The sequence below is a fragment of the Varroa destructor genome, unplaced genomic scaffold, assembly GCF_002443255.2.
Source record: "Varroa destructor unplaced genomic scaffold, Vdes_3.0 BEIS01000002.1, whole genome shotgun sequence".
Taxonomy (NCBI): Eukaryota; Metazoa; Arthropoda; class Arachnida; order Mesostigmata; family Varroidae; genus Varroa; species Varroa destructor.
In genome coordinates this window covers 60536312-60557900 of record NW_019211455.1, presented here as the reverse complement: position 1 = coordinate 60557900, position 21589 = coordinate 60536312, and the positions used below count along the sequence as shown (strand labels likewise).

The window sequence follows — 21589 nt, the reverse complement described above, 5'->3', positions numbered from 1 at the left end:
CACAGTATTGTTGGTCACTAAGTTAGATGCACTATATAACGTGTAAGTTCACAAGTATTCCCCTTACTAAAATTAACTCATTAAAAATGGGGAACAGTAAAGAAGATTTTTAATTAAGTAGACAATCTGATAGATGATCTAATAGATAAATTAAAATATATGACTATTGATAGTCGTATAACCATAAAAATAACCAGTTACTTAAAGAATGCGTACTTTATTACGTAAAATTATTTCTTTATCAGTCAGATAAAAACACTATGCGGAAATCATATTACACAATCCAGCTTACTCTAATAACAAGATGCAGGCTAGTAATGCAATCTCTGAGTCGTATACGAATCATGACGTGATAACATGACTCGGCTCAAGTGCAACTATGGGCCCCAGAAATACTTGAATTGGTTCGATCTTAACACTGATGTTAATACTAAGGTAATGCACACGATTCAGCTCAGAAAGCAGGTGTGCAATACCTTTTTTGATCCTTGAAAATTAAACATACCCAATGCTTCAAACTTATACAAAAGCCGAATACTTTCAACAGATGAATGTTGCTGCAATGCATGTGAGACCTAGGTTTTAAGGAGCATTAATAGCGATACGGAGCGTAAAATTCGAAACATATAAAGGTCTTAAAGAGCGTACTGAGCTCTAAATGCAAGCTTCAAAATATAACTTCTTTTCTGACATATTTGATGTATAATAACGTACTTTTCGTTTCTCTATTTATTGGCAGCATGTATTTTTGCTAAGAGTCTGCAATAATTTATTCACCAACGCTAATCACGTTTGAATTGTCTGTTTCTAACTAAAGGAAAACTAAGTGAAACAAGTTATTTTAAAAATACCTTGGTGTTCAGCAACTTAGACTAATTTCTTATGAGGTTCTTCCGACATATCGGGATGTCGTAACGATAAGAACGAATTTAATACGTGCACATACGGTGAATGATAAACATTTAAAGGAATATGGTTTTAAGCAGTCTTACCTCATCTGCAAATCCTTGTGCCCTCCTAAATACCTGACCGCCATCAGCAGTAGGAGCACCTGTCAAGTAGTGGATTTCGATATCTGGGTAATCGATCGAAGTATTCGCGAACTTGGTGTTGATGAAAGCAATACCTTCCACTCCACCAAGCAAAGATAGCGGACCCTTGCCAACCGTAAGGAAAGTCATTACGTTTTTAAGCGTAAACGCGCGTTCATGAGTGACAGAAGAAGAACCCTTGACATGAAAATTTAATCCTCCTGTATAAATATGATCCTGGAGATTTTGACCGACTGGAAGATCAGCTATAACCTTTATCTGAAAGCATCGTAAGACAACAAAACTTTCTACGTATCAATACAGACAGCTGGAAATATTAGAATACATTTTTCTTAACAATCATATTACAATCATATTATTGCTAGATAATAGCTAACTAGGTAAGAGTGCAATGTACGTTCTATAAAGTAAAAAATTTTTGCGATCGTATGCAGTAAATATCATATTAACCGTACGTCATTTTATCAAGTAGTGTCTAAAGCATTTCTATAATACATTTGCATTTCGATTAACACAGTTGAAGACGTTTGCATAGAATATCCCAAAGTATGCATTAGGAAAGGTGTTGGTGCTAACTTTTAAATCTAGAATGTGAGCAGATAACAAGAAGTCTAAGATTTTAACCCTTTAAAGGGTCTCGTTATGCCTTAAGCACAAAAATTATTTACCCCTAAATGTGATAGATGGTGAGCTGGTCCGATTCCTGAAAGCATAAGCAGTTGTGGTGAGTTGATAGCCCCGGCGGAAAGAATGATCTCGCGTCGGGCATATGCAATGTGTGGCACTTTGAATCGCTCGAATTGAACGGCGCGGGCTCGCTTGTGCAGATCAAAATGAATCTGAAAAAAGAAAATGTTTAACCAAATATAACAACACTAAGAGTAAAGAAGATTGTTTCACTTTCGCATTACTTCTTGTCTGTGACATAGGAATGAGTGTCGTCCTGTGACTAAAAATAAAACTCGGATTTTCTAGCCGCAACTATGTTCTATCTTGATAGTGCATCCGATCTAAGCTAATCTACGAAGTTACATTATTTTTAATGTTTATTTCTAAACGTTAAGCGTCTATTTTAAAAGCATGATGTGCCAAAGCTTACAAGAGCCCTGACTACCTCATGAACTATTATTCGACTAAATAATTTAACGTTAAGTCAGATATTTTGCAGCTATATTAGAAAGCTGACGTTTCTCCTAATAGGGTTGTGGTTATTAAGCATCATTTAACTGTTTAGCATTATTAGAGTTATTATGATCCGGTTGGTTGCATTAATTCTCTACGAAAGCATACATACCGAGATATGACTATCACAGGTTCTTTAAAATGGTGAGGTAAAAAAGTAAACTCTATGATTGTGGGGTTTCCATTACATCTATACGTAACAGCATTTCTTATGGTTGATTAATGAACTATAGCAATCTGTACACAAATGTCTTCCGGTTTCATTTTTTTGAACTTTCTTTTCACTGAAATTTATATTTTATTATCTATGTCTCATATGTCTCATCTCAAACAATCAGACTACTATGAATTGAGCACAAATATCTAAATTCTGCTGAATTTTTATTAAATTGTTGATAAGTCTTAAAATTTGTATCGATCATGTCTTAATTTCAGATTTTGCAAAGCTAAGTTTTCGAATTTTCTTCCTAATGTTTAGTAGATCTCATAAAAATCATTACATAAAATTGGTCAAAGCGTAGATAAAACAAAAAAAAAGGCATTCAATTTGACATATTAATTTTTCATTAAACAAAACTTAAAACCAATGAGCTTGAAAAACAAAATTATATGTATTGCCAAGATCATGCTTGAACACCTAGAATTAGATGCGAGTGCACCTAGAATTAGAAGTACGGCCAAACGCAAGCTAAAAGTAGCCAACAAAACTCGCAGTTGAAAAAATATCGATACCAAAAAATGTATAAGGGAATTTTTGGTCAAAATCGTTATCGGATATACTGGATTGTAATCTCTTTTTCGATGTGAAAAAGAGAAATTAAAGTCGAGGCAGACGGTGAAAGAAATGAAGTGGGCGAGAAAAATCGTTTCGTATTCGACGCGTAGATATTAAAGAACATAGAACTTTACCACTTAGGATCTTTGAAAAATATGTTTGAATTCTTCTGAACTAATAGGGCAAGAATTAATTCTCCAGCTTTAATCTAAGCTATGAGATCATTGGAGTTGATGGGAAAAGCAAAATGACTATTTGAAGAACACATTCAACCTATTTTCAACAGCTATTTGCTGTACAGCCACCAAGGGCCTCGGGACATGTTAGATTCGTTACACTTGCGGCTATATCGGAGAAGTGTATGTCTCTGAAAAGTAATAAGTAACCTTTAGATTTAAGCTAGTATTATTGCGATTCAGTTGTTCTACTGCATATACACAGTCATGAGCAGGAACTAACTGTTGTTTTTTTATTTCCGAGCGCATAAAGAAAAAAAACAGGCTCTTTTGGCACTTAAATAGTAAGTTTCTAAATTTTTAGTTGTTTTTCTGAAAAAAAAGCTTATATTATTTTATTTTTTAATTCGTTTTTCAGTACTATGTTACTACTATATTAGGACTTGTAGTTTTACCTATTTTTATTCTGTCTGTTGAGTTTTACATGTGTATCTTAGAAGTCCCTTTGCTATTCGTATTTGTGTTTCAAATATAGGTTTCATTATGGGATCGTATTATATCGATATGGTTCGTAGTTTTCAATCTGCAACAAAAGTGCCACGACGCAAACGATGCAATACATCTTCATCTCGAATAACATCTCAAAATGAACTACGAATGCTGATTTCACATAGAAAATGGATTTGTATTGCTTGATTTTCGAGTAGCTTGTCGAGTTTATGACGCAGATTTTGGACAAAAAGGGATATTTTTTGCCGTTTTTTTGAGAAGACACGAAATGTAAATAAATATCGCATTTCTATTACACAAAATATTACTACCCATTTGGTTAAATAGCTGGAAATGCTTCCTTATTCCGGTCTCAGATAAGTTAATTTACATGGTCTATATACACTTTAAGAGATACATTCAATTCAACACATGTAATAGCTGCAGTATTTAGTCAAATACATTCGCGTACAGACCTATACCATAACTGTTGACGTGCGGCTATAGAAACGAGAGAATTCTTTTTACCTTTGTTGCGAGCGAATAGAGAGTGATGTGGAGATTTTTGCGGTGTCGAACAGGTTTCATAAAAGCTTTACTGGTGCTACAACGTGCACCTCTTCGAATAGTCCCCTGAGGAATCATAAAACCTGCAATATGATTTATATTTCATAATAAGATACGCTTTGTATATAACTTTTGATTTGCTCTTTTTTGTTTTACCGATATGGTTCATCTAGTTTCCATTAGGTCACTAGACATGTACGCATGTATAACTGCACATTATCGTTACTTTTTTAACGATTGCGCTGCATATTCAATAGCTGTAGCCTTATCATAACCGACATATTAGCTGGGATTAGGCTGATATACAAAATTCCTACTCATGAATTTCTAGGACGAAGTTTTCCAAAGTTGGGCAGCACTTTTTTATGTGTCAAAAGATACTATTTTTCTAAGAAATAAGCCTGAAACTTATGAGCAACTTGACAGGCACGGAGTTCATAACAAGAAAATTCGTAGGCTGCTAAATGTGGTACCGCAGCGTTACGCTTTTTGAACATGATCACTGTTAATTTAATTCTAAATAAACGCGGCAAGATTTAACTTCACTGGTGAAGTTGTGACAACTCAAGTGCTGTAGAAACGACGATAATTTATAAATTGTTTTTGCTTAAAAATGGTCAATCGATTTGAAGACCCGTCATAGTAACATGTGACACATAGGCAGCGTTGACTTCCATTGGATCTTTTAATCCTCACGTTGGCATACACGGAGACGATTGAACTAACAGTGCAGCAAATAGGTATCACGTCGCAGTACAATTGGATGAAAACTGGCATCAGTGTCCCATGGATCAATAACTAAATTGTTCGTCCTATACGAGGTCTTTTGGCTGTAAACTTTTTTTTTTAATTATTTTGTTATTTACAGGGTTTCCGAAGAAAGACAGCTGTAGCCCATAGATTAATATGTAGTAAAAGGCATAAAAATAGTACACTATTTTTAATAGGAGCTAACGCTAACAATGTATGCAATACTTCCAAAAAGTATGATGATCTGGAACATATGTTACACTACCGCAATAAGCGTGAGGGATAAAAGATAACATAATTGCAAAATGCAGATGAAATAAAGAAAAGGTATTGGCTCCCGCTTGAATTCACTGAATTTCTTGTAAAATTAACGATGCAAACAATTTTAATTTCATGAACCGAATTACTGGAAGCATGGAGCAGTTCAATCTACTAACATGTTCGTTTTGGCATGGACAGTGCCTGTCGGTTTGATAAAAAAAAAGGAGGAATATTAAACCATATGTATGCACACTGTTGCATATGAATAAATGTGATTCGGACGTAATATACATAGAGCTTAAGGTGTTTAGTTTGAGGCCTTTCGATTTGCAAATATCTGTTTAAAACCTCCAATTAAAATAGATCATCGATTTTGCTATTGAGGAGAATACTTATTGAATCACCTAAAATATATTTAAACTTTTTAAGAACTTATGCAAGCGAGCTTTATGCTACCCTTAAAATATTTTTTAAAATCAGGATTTCAGTGACAGCTATTATATCAGCTCTTTCCGTCACAATATTTTTTTTTTGAGACGTGTTGAGTGCACAGTAACCGAATAATCTTATGAAAAAAGACGGTGAAGGCAGCTATGATTTGTTTCATTTCTTTCAAACTTCTGTCACTAAAAACTTTAAAAACTAAAATCGACTCCAATGTATTGCCAATCATTTTAGAAGAGATCATGATGTCTACCATATACTAAAGCTTACACATCGTTTGGTTCTTGGTGCTTGGGCCGTGATGGCCCGATGTTTGTTTTACTGCTAACAGTGAAATTTATGAAGAAAATGACTTTGTATGTCGCTTTGGAAGCGTATCAATGCGTCAAAAACAATTCCTTGGTTAGGAAGGTGAGGATATGTGTGTGGAAAGAAAACCCTGCTCATTCAATCAATACTTTTTATCTTAGCAAGTTTAGCAATCAATAATTCTTATTCATTACGCGCGATTTGCATCACAGTGCAATATAATTATTTATTGTGGCTGGGTATCTGAAAGCATCTGCGTAAACCTAAGATTGTGTCCCATTCATGCAGGATGTAGGGTTACAATATGCATTTTTTTTCAACACAAACCAGCACTTTTGAAGAATGTGAAAGTTACTTAATTTTTCAGCTGGTTTCTTTATATGTAGGACAAGAAATGCTAGCAACCTTTACTTTAACTATACTACATGTTTGATACCAAAAAGTTTGGTATATTTTTTGCGAATTTATTAGAAAAGCCATCGTAGAAAGGCCCACAAGTATATATACATAAAAGTTTTTTGTTTTATTTAATATACTGAATGTGTTATATTTAAGGTTTCAGTCTTTTTACACATACATCTTTAAGGGTGCGTTAAATCGCACAGTGGGAGCTTTCACTTTATTTTCCAAATAATTCTGTTTTTGCTCTCTGTAAAGTGTATGTAAATTTTTGCAATCCGATATTCGCACAAAGGTCAAATACTTTAGTTGAATGGCTTTAGCGCTCTTCTAAATAAAACTCACTAATATTGCTTAATGCTTATTAGAAATACACTTGATAGTCAAACATGCTTTAACACACTTTATACTGTTAGTTTATGTACGTATAATACCTTGAATATTTTCGTATTGTTAGACTAAGTTTTACTAAATCATTGCCATTGTTTTATTCTACATAGCTCTTCTTTATAACTAAACAGGCTACCAATACAACTCATGTGCCTCGCTACATTTTCAGGTATCATTTCAGCTGCGTAGAAAAGACATTGTTTAGGTAAAAATAATGAGAACAACACGCTATAAGTTTTTTTCCAATTTAAGCTATTGTAAAGGTAGCTCTATGACATCAAGTTTTTACAACGTTTAATTATCTAAGAACGGTTAGTGAAAACAGATTTTTCCTAAATTTCATTACGGTAAAAAGCAGATCGGCAATAAAGAAAGCAAGAACACTGAAGAAGTCGTCGTATATCTTTCTTCTTAACAGATGGGCTGTTTTAGTTAATAAAACTATTTTCTTCGAAGCTCTAACACGAATTATACGATGAAGCATATTCAGTATAAATACGTATCACTTGGAGTCTATTTGTCCTATAACTAAATAGAGTACGGCCAAATAATTCAGGTAAGGACTAGTATTTTATACTTATCGTCATCTTCATGTTATCTGCATGGTCCGCATACTTAGCCAAGTTTAAATTACAATATTAATACACCTTCAGACTTAACTTTTGCTGATAAAAACAGAAACTATATAGTTTCCTCTTCCTCTCAAAGTGTAGTGAAGGGTTCTAAACTAAAGAGATCAATTAAATTAATTTTACGGCCTTTACGGATTAAAGCTGTCATACCCCATGGATTCTGTGTTAGAAATTGGATAAAATGGATACCACATTCAAGAAGTATCTTGAAACCATAGTTCCAAAATTGTATAAACAGTTAATAATGCTACAATAATGAATTGTAACTCTATCATAAGCAACTAATGGCATCCGGTGATTGAATTTTAAGGAAGAATGCCCGTCTAAAACAACAGCAAAAATCATACAATGCTTCAATCATTCTTTAAAATCGATGAGGAATTAGTCGATTAGGATCAGCCCAGTGAATTTTGATTCAGACTACACTTCAAAAAATCGACACCCAAAACAGGGCCTAAAACTCTATTTAACTGGCAAGACTATCAACTAAATAGGCAAACACTAAGTAACCTTATTCCTTGTTCAACTAAAGACGTTTGAAACATAGACCCGGGTGGCTGTCTTGGGGAATGGTTTTTCAGCTGCTCTGACTGATAGGGATCGTTTCCGCTGACTGATAGGGATAGATTTCACAAAAATTATCGAATCTGGGTGATACAAATGAAACAAAAGTTCTAGAGATGGGGAATACTCAGTTATTGGTCGCATACTTAGAGAAGAAATTAGATTCGGTTTTAGTTACATAAAATAGACACTCATATTTACCAACCAGAGAATATAAAGGCTCTTCAGTGCTTCGTCGGAAAAACAATCGTTCAATAAATGTATAATATTATATTTCAACTTTGTTTTTAGATCCGTTCCAGCTAGTTATGCAAACATATAGGGTACACGCAGACCTATAGCTTAGGCCTGGGGTCACTCAAGCTTACATAAAAGCTATATCAAAAGGTGTCATTCAAAGAATCTGCGTTTTATGTCAGCCACCAAGTATGTTTTCCTCGATGTAATCACACTTTTAGCGGGGGCGCGCTCAACTCTTTGTTCCATTGGTTGGCAAAATGTATCCGAATATAACTTAATACGCTATCGGTCCAGATCTAGAACGTTTTGCCAGAATAACGGTAACCGAAATAAAGAGCATAAACTCGCTCCTAATAAGAACAGATTGAAAAAAATTTATAAAGAATAAAATATCTAGTATAAATTTGAATCTGTTAAAAAGCTTTCCTGTTTATTTGTCTATTTATTATAACAAGGAACATTGATGCCGATTCTACATCATATTATTAATACTGCCTGCGTGTCGTACTCCATGATGCTATTCTAAAAACTGCTGATCGCATTAGATACAAACATTACACTACCATAGATTTAATGTATGTAATCAGAATGTATCTATTAACCAGAAGGAAATCTGCCATTCTTCAGAATAAATAACCTTTTTTATCCGTTTTTTGAATTAGGTAAACTACATTCAATCAGTAGAAATTGGTTGGTGAACGTGACATAGCAGTTTCACTGAGTGAGAACGAAACATAAGAAAGACAAATTTCTCAAAAAAATACCAATAAGGAGCTCCACTATATTTTGGCGCATTGATGTAAAAGTAGTACGTTTTCTCCTTTCTAGTTAGGTTAAATGCATCACATAGATGGAAATAGTCAAATAATTCTGTTTATGACGACATTTCTACATCGAGACTACAAAAGACATAGTCTACATCGAGTCACCTTAAGCTGCTCTATCTAATGGGTTTTACCGTTCTTTTTGACACCATTTTTGCGGAAGACCTCGTTAGATTTGGAAAAGAGAATCGTCATAAAAATCGGAGCTGAGAAAGCGAAGGTTTAGTGAAACGTTCGTCTCTGTAAGTGAAAATAGCTTGGAGCTTCTAAATGTAGTTTTCGATTGCGAGCCCGGAACGATGAGCACTGCAGTACCAATAAAAGTAAAGGATACGACACCACATCTTTAACTGCGTATACCGTCGTCGCAACAACGTCAACCACTGTATCCCGTTCACACGTCCTGTGCTCTGCTAACAATGGCAAACCGAGAAGTCGAGTTGTTGGCATTCAATTTTAGGAAAAATGAAGAGCAACTACACGGCAGCAGTAGAAGTATGCACTCGACTAGGCGAATAGCTATTTGGCGATGAAAGACACAACGTTTTTATGAAAAAATTATCCTGGTCACTACCTCAGATGTGGCTAGAATTTTCATTTGCAAAAGCGGTGAATAAACGCTTGCGTCCTACGTTGAAGCCACGCGTATTATTCAGAATTCAACTAGATATCCGTTTGCTGATAATGTCAACTTAATGAACAGGGAGAAAAATCAACAGAATATAAAAACAGCCAGCTGTGATGCTGATGCGACTTATCGCTTCAGATTTATCACCGTTGCCTGACCGGCCTCAACCGATGCAAAGAAACCACTTCGTTGTAATTCCCAAAAATAGTTCAGCAGTTACCATGTTCCCAGTTCCTTCATACAGCATAAATGTCTCTGTCGTAAGTGTATCTGAAACTAGTATCGAAGTATGCATACAATCGTTGCATTCTGTTTCAACCTAAAATGGATCAATTTCTACGATTGGCGGGAACGTATATCTAATTACACTTCTGAGAACGTTGTGGTTCCTTAACAACATCAAATGCCTCTAAAGAAGTACGGTACCTTTAAGTTAACCAAGTATCGTCCGTGATTGTACTATAGCTGAAATAAATATTTGTTTATTATGGTGCTATTGATACAAAAAAAAGTAGCTTCTGCAGCCTATAAACATTTAATATTATTTGGTATATTTTTATCGGTATATCTCTCGTTCTGTAATAGAATTATTACTGTATCTAGATATAATTTGTATTAAAGTATGTAAAACTTCACAGTTCTATAGATTATACCGAGCTTCAATCTAACTGAGCAAATTAATCACCTAAGTGTACAACGCATACGTCTTCCTGGGCGCTTGGGTTAGTATAAGGGTTTGGTTACACGAAGTTCACTCGCTACAAAACGTTCATAGGTCTGGTGACTATCACGCCCGAGAAAACTTGGGAACGCTGCCAACATAAGACGTACCAGGGCCGAGTGGTTGATGTCACTGTATGTGACTTTTTGATTACAAATAAGCGTGGTATATCTTAATGAATCAGGGATTTCAGGATCAGCTTTGTATTTTTGATCATGAAGCTTTCATTTCACTAGCACGTGTTTTTCGCTACAACGCGAAAATATAGAATAATCAAAATCGTAAGAGTTGCTCTCAGAATTTGGACGCTCTTGTACAAACTTAATTTACCTGTTAAAACAGTAACAGCCAACATTCATGAATATACCAATTATTTTACAAAATAAAATTAAAAAATCGTGGTAATAATACTTGATTGCACCTATTAAAATATTACCATTAAGAATGAGTTGATAAGGAACACTGAACGTTGTTGTAACTAATACCCGTTATTATTATTCTCAGATATCCCAAAATAACTGAACAGGCAAGCGTGTAGTAGATAGAAAAACTAGAATAGAAGCTAGATTGGAAACTGGTTTCGGAATATTTGATTAATATGTTAAAAAAAAAATACTGAAAATATCCACGTCAAACTTCAATGGAAACGACTGTCTGCTTGTAACGTTACATAATCCGGTAGATCTATCGTTATATAATATTAAATTCATAACAAGGATATAATTGCCTGTATGAATCTGAACAACATTTACGTTACCACTATTTGACTTCCGTTATTTGAAAACAGAAAATTGCCTTTCTGTGTGGAGACATCTTTGCATTCGGATCTAATAAATAAAATCCCTGGGCAATAGGATTTACGTACGAAAAAGCTCATTGTTACAAACTCGCCCGAAATACATTATTGGTTCATTAAGAAATTTTGTAAATATTTCTTTCTGTTATTTCAATTATGTACTTGGTGGTTTCATTCATTTAAACTGCTCATTTATAGAATTCAGCTGTCATATCATACGAGCCATTGTTTAATACTTCCTTCTGGAGGCAATTACAATGAACGAATAAAGAAAAGACGATTTGCACTATGATCGCAAGTGCGCCAGCAATCAGAGGGTGTAAGCTGGTCTCGATTTTCGGATTATATTACGACCACATTAAAGTGGAGCCACACGCACTGGTACTACTCGTTCAATGACACTGATGTAATTATTAGATGTATGTTTAGTAAAGAAAAATGGAGCGATTTTTTGCAATGAAAGTATCAGATTTTATTATTAGATTATAGCAGGCTCCTTGGTCGAATTGATTTATTCACCAAGATATCTGCACTCAAGCGGACTCCAGTTGATCTTCCACCACTTAAGACAGCTATTCACCAGTGACTCGTGTCAGAAAGCTGGCTAGGATCGTCTGATGTTAGTATAAAAGATGCTTTATATCTGAAGCTACGCTGACGTCAGAACAAACACCGCTGCTTAGAAAAAGCGGGACGTTTTATATGATTACTAAGTATTATTAAGCCGGCTTCGCAGGTTTTATTTACGCACTAACGATAAAAATGATGAATGAAGAAGTGGTATGGTATTGTTGTCATGGGTGCTGTTATAAGGTCAGTGCACTTACAATTAGTTCCTGACCTAAAAATACAATAATTTTTTATCTGACTAAAAATTGAAGAAGTCCAAAATTACAGCCAGAACGATACATAAGCTGCAAATTTTTTATGCCAGGGCTCTGTAGCATGCAGCGTGGAGATTGCTAACATAGACTGGCAAACGGATGCAGAAGAAGGTTATCAACGTAAATTGCTTGCCTTTTTGGGATTTGGTTACAGTTATGAGGTATGTTAAAATGACTCCCAACTAAAATAGCTGACCCCAGTAGCATCTTACGCTTCAGAAATTAGGGTATCACATTCAGTTAGCATACGGTATCCAGGCGCAGTGCGTTTCACCAGACACGACAAAAACCGGCTTCTAGTACCAGATAAATCCGCGATTAAATTTTAGAAGTGTCGACGCCTTCAGCAATCGATTGTGAATTTATCTTAATTTGATTCGAGCCAAAATATACTAAATATCTACGTTTAGCATGCCGTCGAGATCCACCCTTTAATGAGCTGAAGGCAACGATGCCGTATGCCCTATCCATCACCTATTTTTATTCAAAAATTACTGATCATGCTCCCAAATGATTTCGTCAACCGTAGAGAGATCAGACCTCAGACGGGATTCTGCACAACCAAGCTGTATTTTATACAGATAAAGAGGAGGTCTCATTCATTTGTTATACAAATTAGAATATCAAAGTCAAGATTAAAACAAGAAGTTAATTTCAGCACCCAAGCACTTAAAACCAAAAACCTCACTATGCGTCCACATTCATGAGTGAGGTAATTGCCGCCACAGAGACTGCTCCAAAAATCTGGGATAACTGACGTTTTTCAGCTAACTATTGTTTCGTGTTCTAGTAATACACAATTCTTAAATAATGAAAGGGATCATAAAAAATTTGAAAAGTTCCAGCATTTTAGCCAGGAATGAGACACTATTCGATTTGCAAATCTCAAATATAACACTTTGTTAAAAATTACATTAATTTATCAAATTTACTTAATGTTATTAATTGTTTTATATACTGTAAAATCAGTGGGGTGTTGTTAAGAAAGAAAAGAAGTAAGTAGATAATTAAGAAGTATACGTTTTGCAACACAGCAGAAGTAGAAGGTTGATAGTAGTAGTGGTTTAGTGTCACAGAAGTACAATACCTTTGAGTCTAGACAAGCGGACTATAAAGAGGTGCTTCCCACAGAAGCCGATCTGAGAGTGTCTCAGGTTAGTCTTAAGTAATTGCACTCAACTTCTTCTGTGATAGGCAAACTCGATGTCCTCTAGGTTAGAATTATAGTGTTTTACTTAGTGCTGGAATGAGCTTATCAAATTATGCATAAAAACGGTAGTATTAAAAAAGCTACCTGTTTTTTTTTGCTGTATCCGTGTATGCTTTTGTTGGATCACATTTAAGATTAGCTTTTTTAGTCTGATTTAACCTCATGTCATATATTAGATTTGGTGTAGTTACTTACCGGACATTGTAGGCCCGTTTACATCGACATTAGGATACCCCATCTGGATGCCGGCTTGAATAAACGCTCTGCCCAAGGGAGTGGAGTAAGGTGGAGTGGAGACTGTCATATAGCCACCTGTCGCGTGATAACCTGAAATCGAGATATATATTATATAACCCATTCTCAAATCTTTACTACAGTTATAAATTCTTTTGCAGCTACTTCCATGTGTTCTAATTTTATGACCAAAAAGTTAAAACAAAATGTGCTATAAGCAATGAGTTTTTACCATTTTATTATTTTTGTAACAAAACATGTTTATGTTTTCTTTTACTGAAAGAAACATCATCTAATTTGTAATCGTAAATTTACAAATCGGATAAGCTTCAACACCGACCTAACACGAACAAGCAAAAAGTACTACGAAATTCTCTGTACCGTTTTTAAGGAAGACTGGGTCTCGATTGTCCTCCGATTTTAAGAAGTATGGGAAGACCTCTTTCCAACTCCAACCATAGTTTCCATAATGTGACCAAGTATCATAGTCATGAGGACTTGCACGAACATACAGCATATAGTTGAGTACACTTGAACCACCCAAGACTTTACCTCGTGGCCACAGGCTCCGCTGAAATGCATTATTATTAGCTTCTTCCCTCTCAAATAGGTTTTAAGCAGGTTCTTTTCTAAAAAATAGCTTAGCGGTCAGACGAAACTTGAAAGCTATGCATCGCAAACACTCAGCTTTTGAAAGAACACAACCTTTAGGCTAATTGAATGCTTAGCACGAATTTGCTGAAATAAACTATACTTTTGTTTCGAAAATGAACTGAAATACCTATGACTTCACACCGGATCAGATTAACGTGTTTAGAAGCTTGTGGTGGCTTTTGGCTGAAATGAAGGAAGTATTCGTTTGAAGTAGCCGCTGGCTGAGATCAGTATTTTTGGTTGTGCAATTGCTACCAATAAACTGTGACAAAAATTGCATCTCTCACAGCTCTGAATTGGATGACAACATTGGGTACGAAAGTGGACTACTAAAAGATACTATTTATGTTTTTACAACCAATCTATGTGGTAGTAATTACCAAGTTTATGATAAATAATCAACAAAAAAAGCGCCTGCAATGCTTTTTTACCAACAAACTACAGATCAGTTAGTCTGTGTGAGTTTTCTGATAAAACTAGTCAGTCATGATTTCCATAAAATGAAACTGCGGTTGAACGCTATTACCAAATAACCAAGGGTCTACTGCCACTACGATATTTTCTATACATAACAGAATCTTTGTAAGATCTTGGGTATTAATAAGAAATTGACTTTTCTTAGCACTCGAATGTTTTGAAGACACTTATGGAAAAGTATTATACTAGAGAAAATGCACAGTGTGACTATTTCATGCAATTGCTACAGTTAACAAATCGAGCATCCTAATATTTAATGATGACATCAGTCTTCGCATTTCACTGAAGTTAACAATATTTTAAACAAAACATAATTTGTTCAAAGAAGAAAAATACAAAAATTAGGTTTAGTACCGCAAATTATAAGTATACAGCTATATTTTCGCTTCAGACTTCGATTTGCAAGTAACAGTTACCTTGATTCGTTGAGTTCAACAGTTATTAATACCTAAAATCTGTTACAGTAGCTTCCCGTTGGTAATAAGGTTAGAAAAGATTGTTAAGAATAATTGTGGAAGTAGTTAAATATTAGGTAAAGAATATGGTAAAGCAGTCTTAGCAGGACGTCAAAGGCTTATATATACTTTCTTTGATGTTAGCGATTGGAATCGGTTAAAAGCGCGCTATTTGACATATCTTGCTAAACAAAATACGTGTCGACTATTCTGAATCAATGTAATATTTCATCTGAAGATATAGATACTCAATCAACATATATCACTCTGTTCATCTTTCTCCACAATTTATTTCACCATCGTTCGCATTAGAACACGATTGTCACCGACGCTACTATATTTATTAGGTCGCCATTGTTTTGACTAATTTCACACGCTTTACAAACTTAACATTTTAGTACAGTCAACATATTTACAAACTTTTCATATGGTCTGCCACGTCATGTTCTGATGCCCCCTAAATAGTACAAAGGGTTTCTGCCTAACCCTTCTTGTAGCTCTCCTTAATGAAGGTTTGCGCTCCTTCATAGCGTAACTTCCATATGTTTCCCTTTACCATTCTCCTGGAATGTTATTTTTAACATTTATGTGTCTTGGATACTTGCATATGGAGCGTTTTGAGAGAACTAGAAGATTAAACGAAAAAGAAGAAGGGCGAACGGGCTGATGGCAAAAAAGGAGGATTTAGATGTAGGGCAACCTTATTTTTTTATCTTTAATTATTGTTTTCGCATATTGTTATCTCCAGTTTATGTTGTCAAATGAACGGTACACACTCGATGCTACTCCATGCCTATAATGAAAAAGACGATTAGCTAATATGTATAAAACCTTGGCTTCGATTGGAATAAAATGATCCTTTCCGTTTTCGTTTTATATTTAATTACTTTTGGTTTTTATTTAATTAGTCGTCATAGTGTTTTGTACGCTCAGCCCCGTGCAATTGGCTCTGTTATATTCTAATTTACTTTTGTTTGGACCATACATCATAGTGTCATCTATTAAATCTCTGTTCAAACTATAATGTTTGTTTTTTTGATCGATAATACCTTAATATAACTTAGAGGCACAGCTCTAACTCTAACATGCATATACCACTTTTTTGCTTATTGTTTGACCCTTTTAAAATATATAAAAATCCTATTTCATGTATCTAGTCGCACACCTTGTTTTTGACATATCGTTTATTCGACACCTCCGATCTCTCCACAATAGTTGGGTCATAGTGTACCCTCTTTACTTATTGTGCCAAATGTGTCTTGTGATTTGGTTGGATTAAACTAACACTTTTTCTGGCTTTTTCGCTCCATTTAGCTAATGTAGTGTATTATTCCAATGTTCATTTTTTATAAGCGTTATATTTTGTGCTGTACATTACAAGTGAAATGCAATCTTGATCTCAGAATTGAACGCGTACACGTCTTTAAATAAAAGTGACCCTTTGTCCCACACACACATTGTAATTCCATGTAATCTAATGTTTATATTCCTTTTTTTTAGGGATTTATGCTCCCAAGTTTGTTCATATTTCATTAAAATGTATTGATTAATTAGCAATTGATTCTTTCATAACTCAATTTTTTTAGGCCGCCGATTAGTCACTATACAAAGAAAACAAGAAACATGTAGGTGCTTATGTGAAAACGCTTCATATCTGCAAACGCTTTGAAAAATGCAGGCCAAAGTCTGCTGAACTGATTTCTCATCCGTTCACAATAATTTCATATACCTATTATTTTTTGAGATACGTTTTTGGTACTTCTGTCATTCAGGTTTCTATTCTTATCCCCAATCGTTCAAATATCATTTGGCAACGTATGAAGGTCCTATTGCATGCGCATAAGTATTAACTATAATTTCTTTAACGCGTTCTATAATCCTGTATTCATCTTGTTTTCTTTTTTTTTTTTCTATTTTTTCTTCCTATTTTTATATACTTCATTTTGGTTTCCCAGTACTATTAATTTTTCTATTTTACTTCGGTTTCCTATACGAATACAAAGCAAAATTAGCATGTGCAGTAGAGCACACTAATTAAACGTTTATTCTGTAAACCAAGCTTAATCCGTATGTCAAGTTATACTAGTCTCCAAAGACCAAAGGTAGGGTTCAATTACGCAACATAAATTTTGGCACAACAAAAACGTAAGGGATCACAGATTCAGGTGAGTTGACACTTGATGTAATAGGGGTGGTTTAAACATGAAAAAAGAGAACGGCTCGTTCTTAAAGGATGGTATTAAATGGACGTGACAAATTAATGAAGAAACAAGCAAAAGGAATAGCTACATTATTTTTGATTAAATTTTTAATTTGAGTGCTACACCATGGCAAGTAGTCCTTTTTCTACACGAATACCTGTATATATATTATAGATAGAATTAGTTGGGTGTATTAAGTGACTGATTAAGGGCAAAAATAAGAGAAAGGAAACGTTGAGAAAACCAATGAATCTACTCGATTCTATGCTAGCCAATAAGTTCTGCAACATAATTTTCTTGCGCTACAGTGTGTGATCTGTTTACCTTACGCATCTCTTATGACTGGTCTGCGCCACTACGGTGTGCATGACCTAAACTATTAAAAAAAAATTTTGCAGAATTTGTGTTAAATATGTTACTAACGCCAGAAAGTTTGAGATGTATATTTATGATACGTACACGGTCGCTGAAGCCGAAGCAAGAGGCGTCCTGTGGTTCAGTAACGTACTGCCAATCAAGTGGTGACAACTGGAGCGTCGCGGCAATCAAAGGAATGTCTGATACCTCGTTTTCTATGCCACCGGCCTCGACGAGAAGCACGGAGGCGCTCTGATCCTCAGATAAGCGATTTGCCAAAGCAGCTCCAGCAGAACCGCCACCCACTGTAAGACCACAAATCAAGAATTTTACTAAATTGAAGAGACACAACAGCATTATTATAAACAAAGACAGCGTCAAGAATAGGTTTGTTGATAGCGGTCATTGATAGGTAACAAAAGAACCGCAACTCCAAATTTCTCAATCCGGGCGAAGATATTATAGTATTGTAATACTGTTTCGATTATATATTATTATATCGAATGTTTAGTTTCAACTATAGCACCTACTTCGCCTCGATTTATGTATGTGAAATAGCGTGCGTATTTGAACTCAAATGACGAAAGTGAGCTACCAGGAACGTATCAACATATTTGCCATTTCTCCTGCGGACTTTTGCTTTTTTCGTTTTGTTTGCCGTCTATCATTTTAGCGACGACTACCTGGTTGACCCCCTTCGCTTAACCTTCTATCGGATCTACGGAACACAACGATCCTTCAGCTTCCTCAATTAGATACAACTGTGCTTACGTGTAGTACTTTCCAACGTTCATCAGAGGAATCACCACTAGCAACAGCACCATCAGTCGTAAGCAGCAATATAACATCTAAAGCTGTATTTTATTCTTATCTCTAAATTTCCTTTCCTGTTAACGGACAATCTTTGTTAACATTTGAGCTTTGACGTTATTGCTGATACGGCGAACGAGAACAAAGTTAAGCATGACTATAGAAAATATTTTATATAACTAAGTGTGACAATTAGGTGATTGTAATCATTGCAAATAATTGCGTTTGCAACTGTCGAGTTGTGGTAATTCCATATAGACGTTTTTAAATTATTTAACATTTATATGGTAATCGACACTTCCTTTTGTGGTTAACTTTAAAGGTTGGAATTTATTAGTTAGAATTAGTTTGAACTAATTTTCCAGTGAGTCACCAACGTATATTGAACACTGCTTCGGTTCGATTCAGTTTAAAAATGCTTTATTAACAGACGTGGACACAGCGCAGATAAAACTACCACATCAATATTTCAAGAACTTCATGTCCTATTGTTTACGATAATCAAAAAGTGGTGCCTGGGCTTACACAAAAGACAAGGCAGCATCTGGTTCAAGTATATTCAAAAAGTATTTTTTATTATATTTTTATTATTAGTATTTCTATTACTTTTACTTTATTATAATTTGATGATAGAATTTTTTTAAAAGGTATTGTTGAGTACATATTAAATACCTGAAATTCATGTACCTGGCATGACGAGGCTTTTTAACATCAGGGAAGATTCCATTTTATGTAGAGTTCATAGTTTTGGTCTTAAAGTATCAGGTAATATACAAGGTAATATAAATATAAGGCCAGGAACGCAAACGATATTCAAAAACGTACAAGATTAACTGATGGAGAATACAGCAGTGAAAGTTCGCACGAAAAAAGGTTTCTAAAGTAATTGGTAAGCTAAGATACAAAGGCGAAGTTTGAAACCGTCAGGCAAAAAACAAGGAAAAGTATGGAAATTTAGAAGCAACACGGACGATCCTGGACGGCACGTAGGTCATCGTTTGTGAGGTTTGATGCTGTTTAATTTCACAATTATGCTAAAAATGTACAATAAGAACAAAAAAGAAATGTTAGAATCTCGGAAAGAACATTGGAATTGAAATGGAACAAAGCAGATAAAAAGCGCACTTAAGAAGAATGTCATTGAAATGAAGTGTCCAAAATAAATGATGGTATAGACCGGCGGTAAATAACGGAGAAAAACGCTAAATTATTACCTTTTTTGGTAGAAAATGAACAGCTTTTACGGAGGCATAAGCGAGTGGTAAGCTAAAATGAAAAATGCTGCGACAGTAAGGCAGATTAGGGGTGTTTAAAGGGAACTACTGCTATTTCGAATATTGAGTGAAAATTTGCGGAAAGCGCTGAATACTATGAAGAGATAATGGTTACCCAGTTAATGACAAACTGTTTTCTAATTTTCATCGGCATTCTGGTATTAAAATTGGTAAAAATGTAGATGTCTTGGTTCTCCACAATTAATAAAGGCCTCACTTAAAAACAAAATGGAATTTAGACAGTTATATCTTAAATGGGGTTGAAACTGAACGAGTATGCTACGTTTAAATATTTTGACAAGAGTAATTTACAATTGGCCATTTATAATTGGTTTTATAACTGCCACAAGGTTTAATAATAAGAACAGGGTCCATGGGTGCGGAAGAAAAGTTACTAGAGTAATGAAGAGATAAATGTCTAGGCCAAAGGCTATGTTTAAATATACGTCTCATTCAACCAGATTTAGACTTAAAAAAGCTGTAGAGCAAAACGAAAAAAGAGTTCTGCTCGTTTAACCCAATAAGTGTCAATTGTCCGGGCAATGATAGAAAAAGAAGGGTGGGGTAGCATTCTGTGTGGTCTGCATACTTGATAATTACTTAGTGATATGTATTTTATTATTACTTATATTAGTTAATGATTACCTAAATAACAATCGGAAAGCCCTAAGCAGAGAAAAAATTCTTCATGCAGTCGGGGCCACAGCGGGGTTAGACTGCAAAATAGATTGAAGATTCGCTCAGTATTTATGTTTTAAAGATAATAATAAGCACCCGTAAGTAACAGAAATACAATAGGTAATTTGATTAAACAAGCTTATGCTGTTGATTGATGTTGTTATGAGTTATGTCGTTTGTTAATATGGGTTATGTCGTTCATTTTTTCCTCTAATTCAACTTTAATTCGAATGAAAAAAATTATTCTTTAGTACTGTGCCGTAGATAATTATAATTCTAACTGGAAAGATAAAAATCACCTCGCTATACGACATATGCACACACTCTCTGTGTGATAAAAAGGAAGTTCATTTTACTAGAAATGCTTCAGAAAATTACATCCGACTTGATCACATTTTGCTCGTATACAGATTGAGCCTCTGTATTCATTAAAGAATAGTAAACATATTATTTATTATAAACAAGGTAAGTTAGTAATAGTTTAACATGTATGGACTACATATGGACGCATATTATCCAATTAATGTGTAATGCTTAACCGTATTGATATAAAAACTGAAGCTTTTGAGATAAGATAAAAGGTATGTTAAAAAATGTTTTCAACTAAATAACATATTCAATTAGCAAAGTAAAGGTTGACGTAGGCTATAAGATCACTATGGTACTGGTATTGTGTCGTTTACTTTTTAAAAACTAATCTGTTTTGAGGATTCTAAATTGATCACCCTGCTTGCATCAAAATGCTAGCACAACAGTTTTGTCGAAAGCCTGCTTTTTGCAAATGACATTTACCATAATGTCACCGCAAATTTTTTACTGAAATTGCTGTTTTATAAATTGAAATAACATACTAATAAATGTTAGAAAAGTTATCTTTTTTCTTGAAAGTGATCATTTCGCACTATCTGCCGATATTAGATGGAGTTACAGAAATTTATATGTGGTAAAAGATATTTGTCTTTATACTGTTCTATATAAGGAATCGCACGTTTAGGCAGTTTATATAGTTTATTTAAGTACTACAAAGGTTTCATTTACTGATTAAGTCTTGAAGCAGTTTGAATAGCGATGTATGAAAGCCGATAAAGTTTAACGAGTTGGCGGTACTTCTTCGTGGGTAACACGCGATCAAACGGTAAAGTTGCTACGCAGATTC

The 21589-nt window shown here is 34.7% G+C and overlaps 1 protein-coding gene across 1 annotated transcript in view; it reads right to left on the bottom strand.

Annotated features, from left to right (window-relative positions):
* Positions 1-205: 205 nt before the first annotated feature.
* The window catches only part of LOC111245434 (glucose dehydrogenase [FAD, quinone]-like), a 53747-nt gene continuing 32363 nt past the window's right edge, over positions 206-21589 (bottom strand). Inside the window, exons 2-7 of the mRNA XM_022793805.2 lie at positions 17774-17976; positions 13909-14098; positions 13489-13620; positions 4203-4324; positions 1721-1891; positions 206-1310 (exon numbers count right to left, since the gene is read on the bottom strand). Of these exons, the coding sequence (XP_022649540.1) occupies positions 963-1310; positions 1721-1891; positions 4203-4324; positions 13489-13620; positions 13909-14098; positions 17774-17976 (1166 nt within the window). The 3' untranslated portion in view covers positions 206-962. The remainder of the gene's footprint in view (positions 1311-1720; positions 1892-4202; positions 4325-13488; positions 13621-13908; positions 14099-17773; positions 17977-21589) is intronic.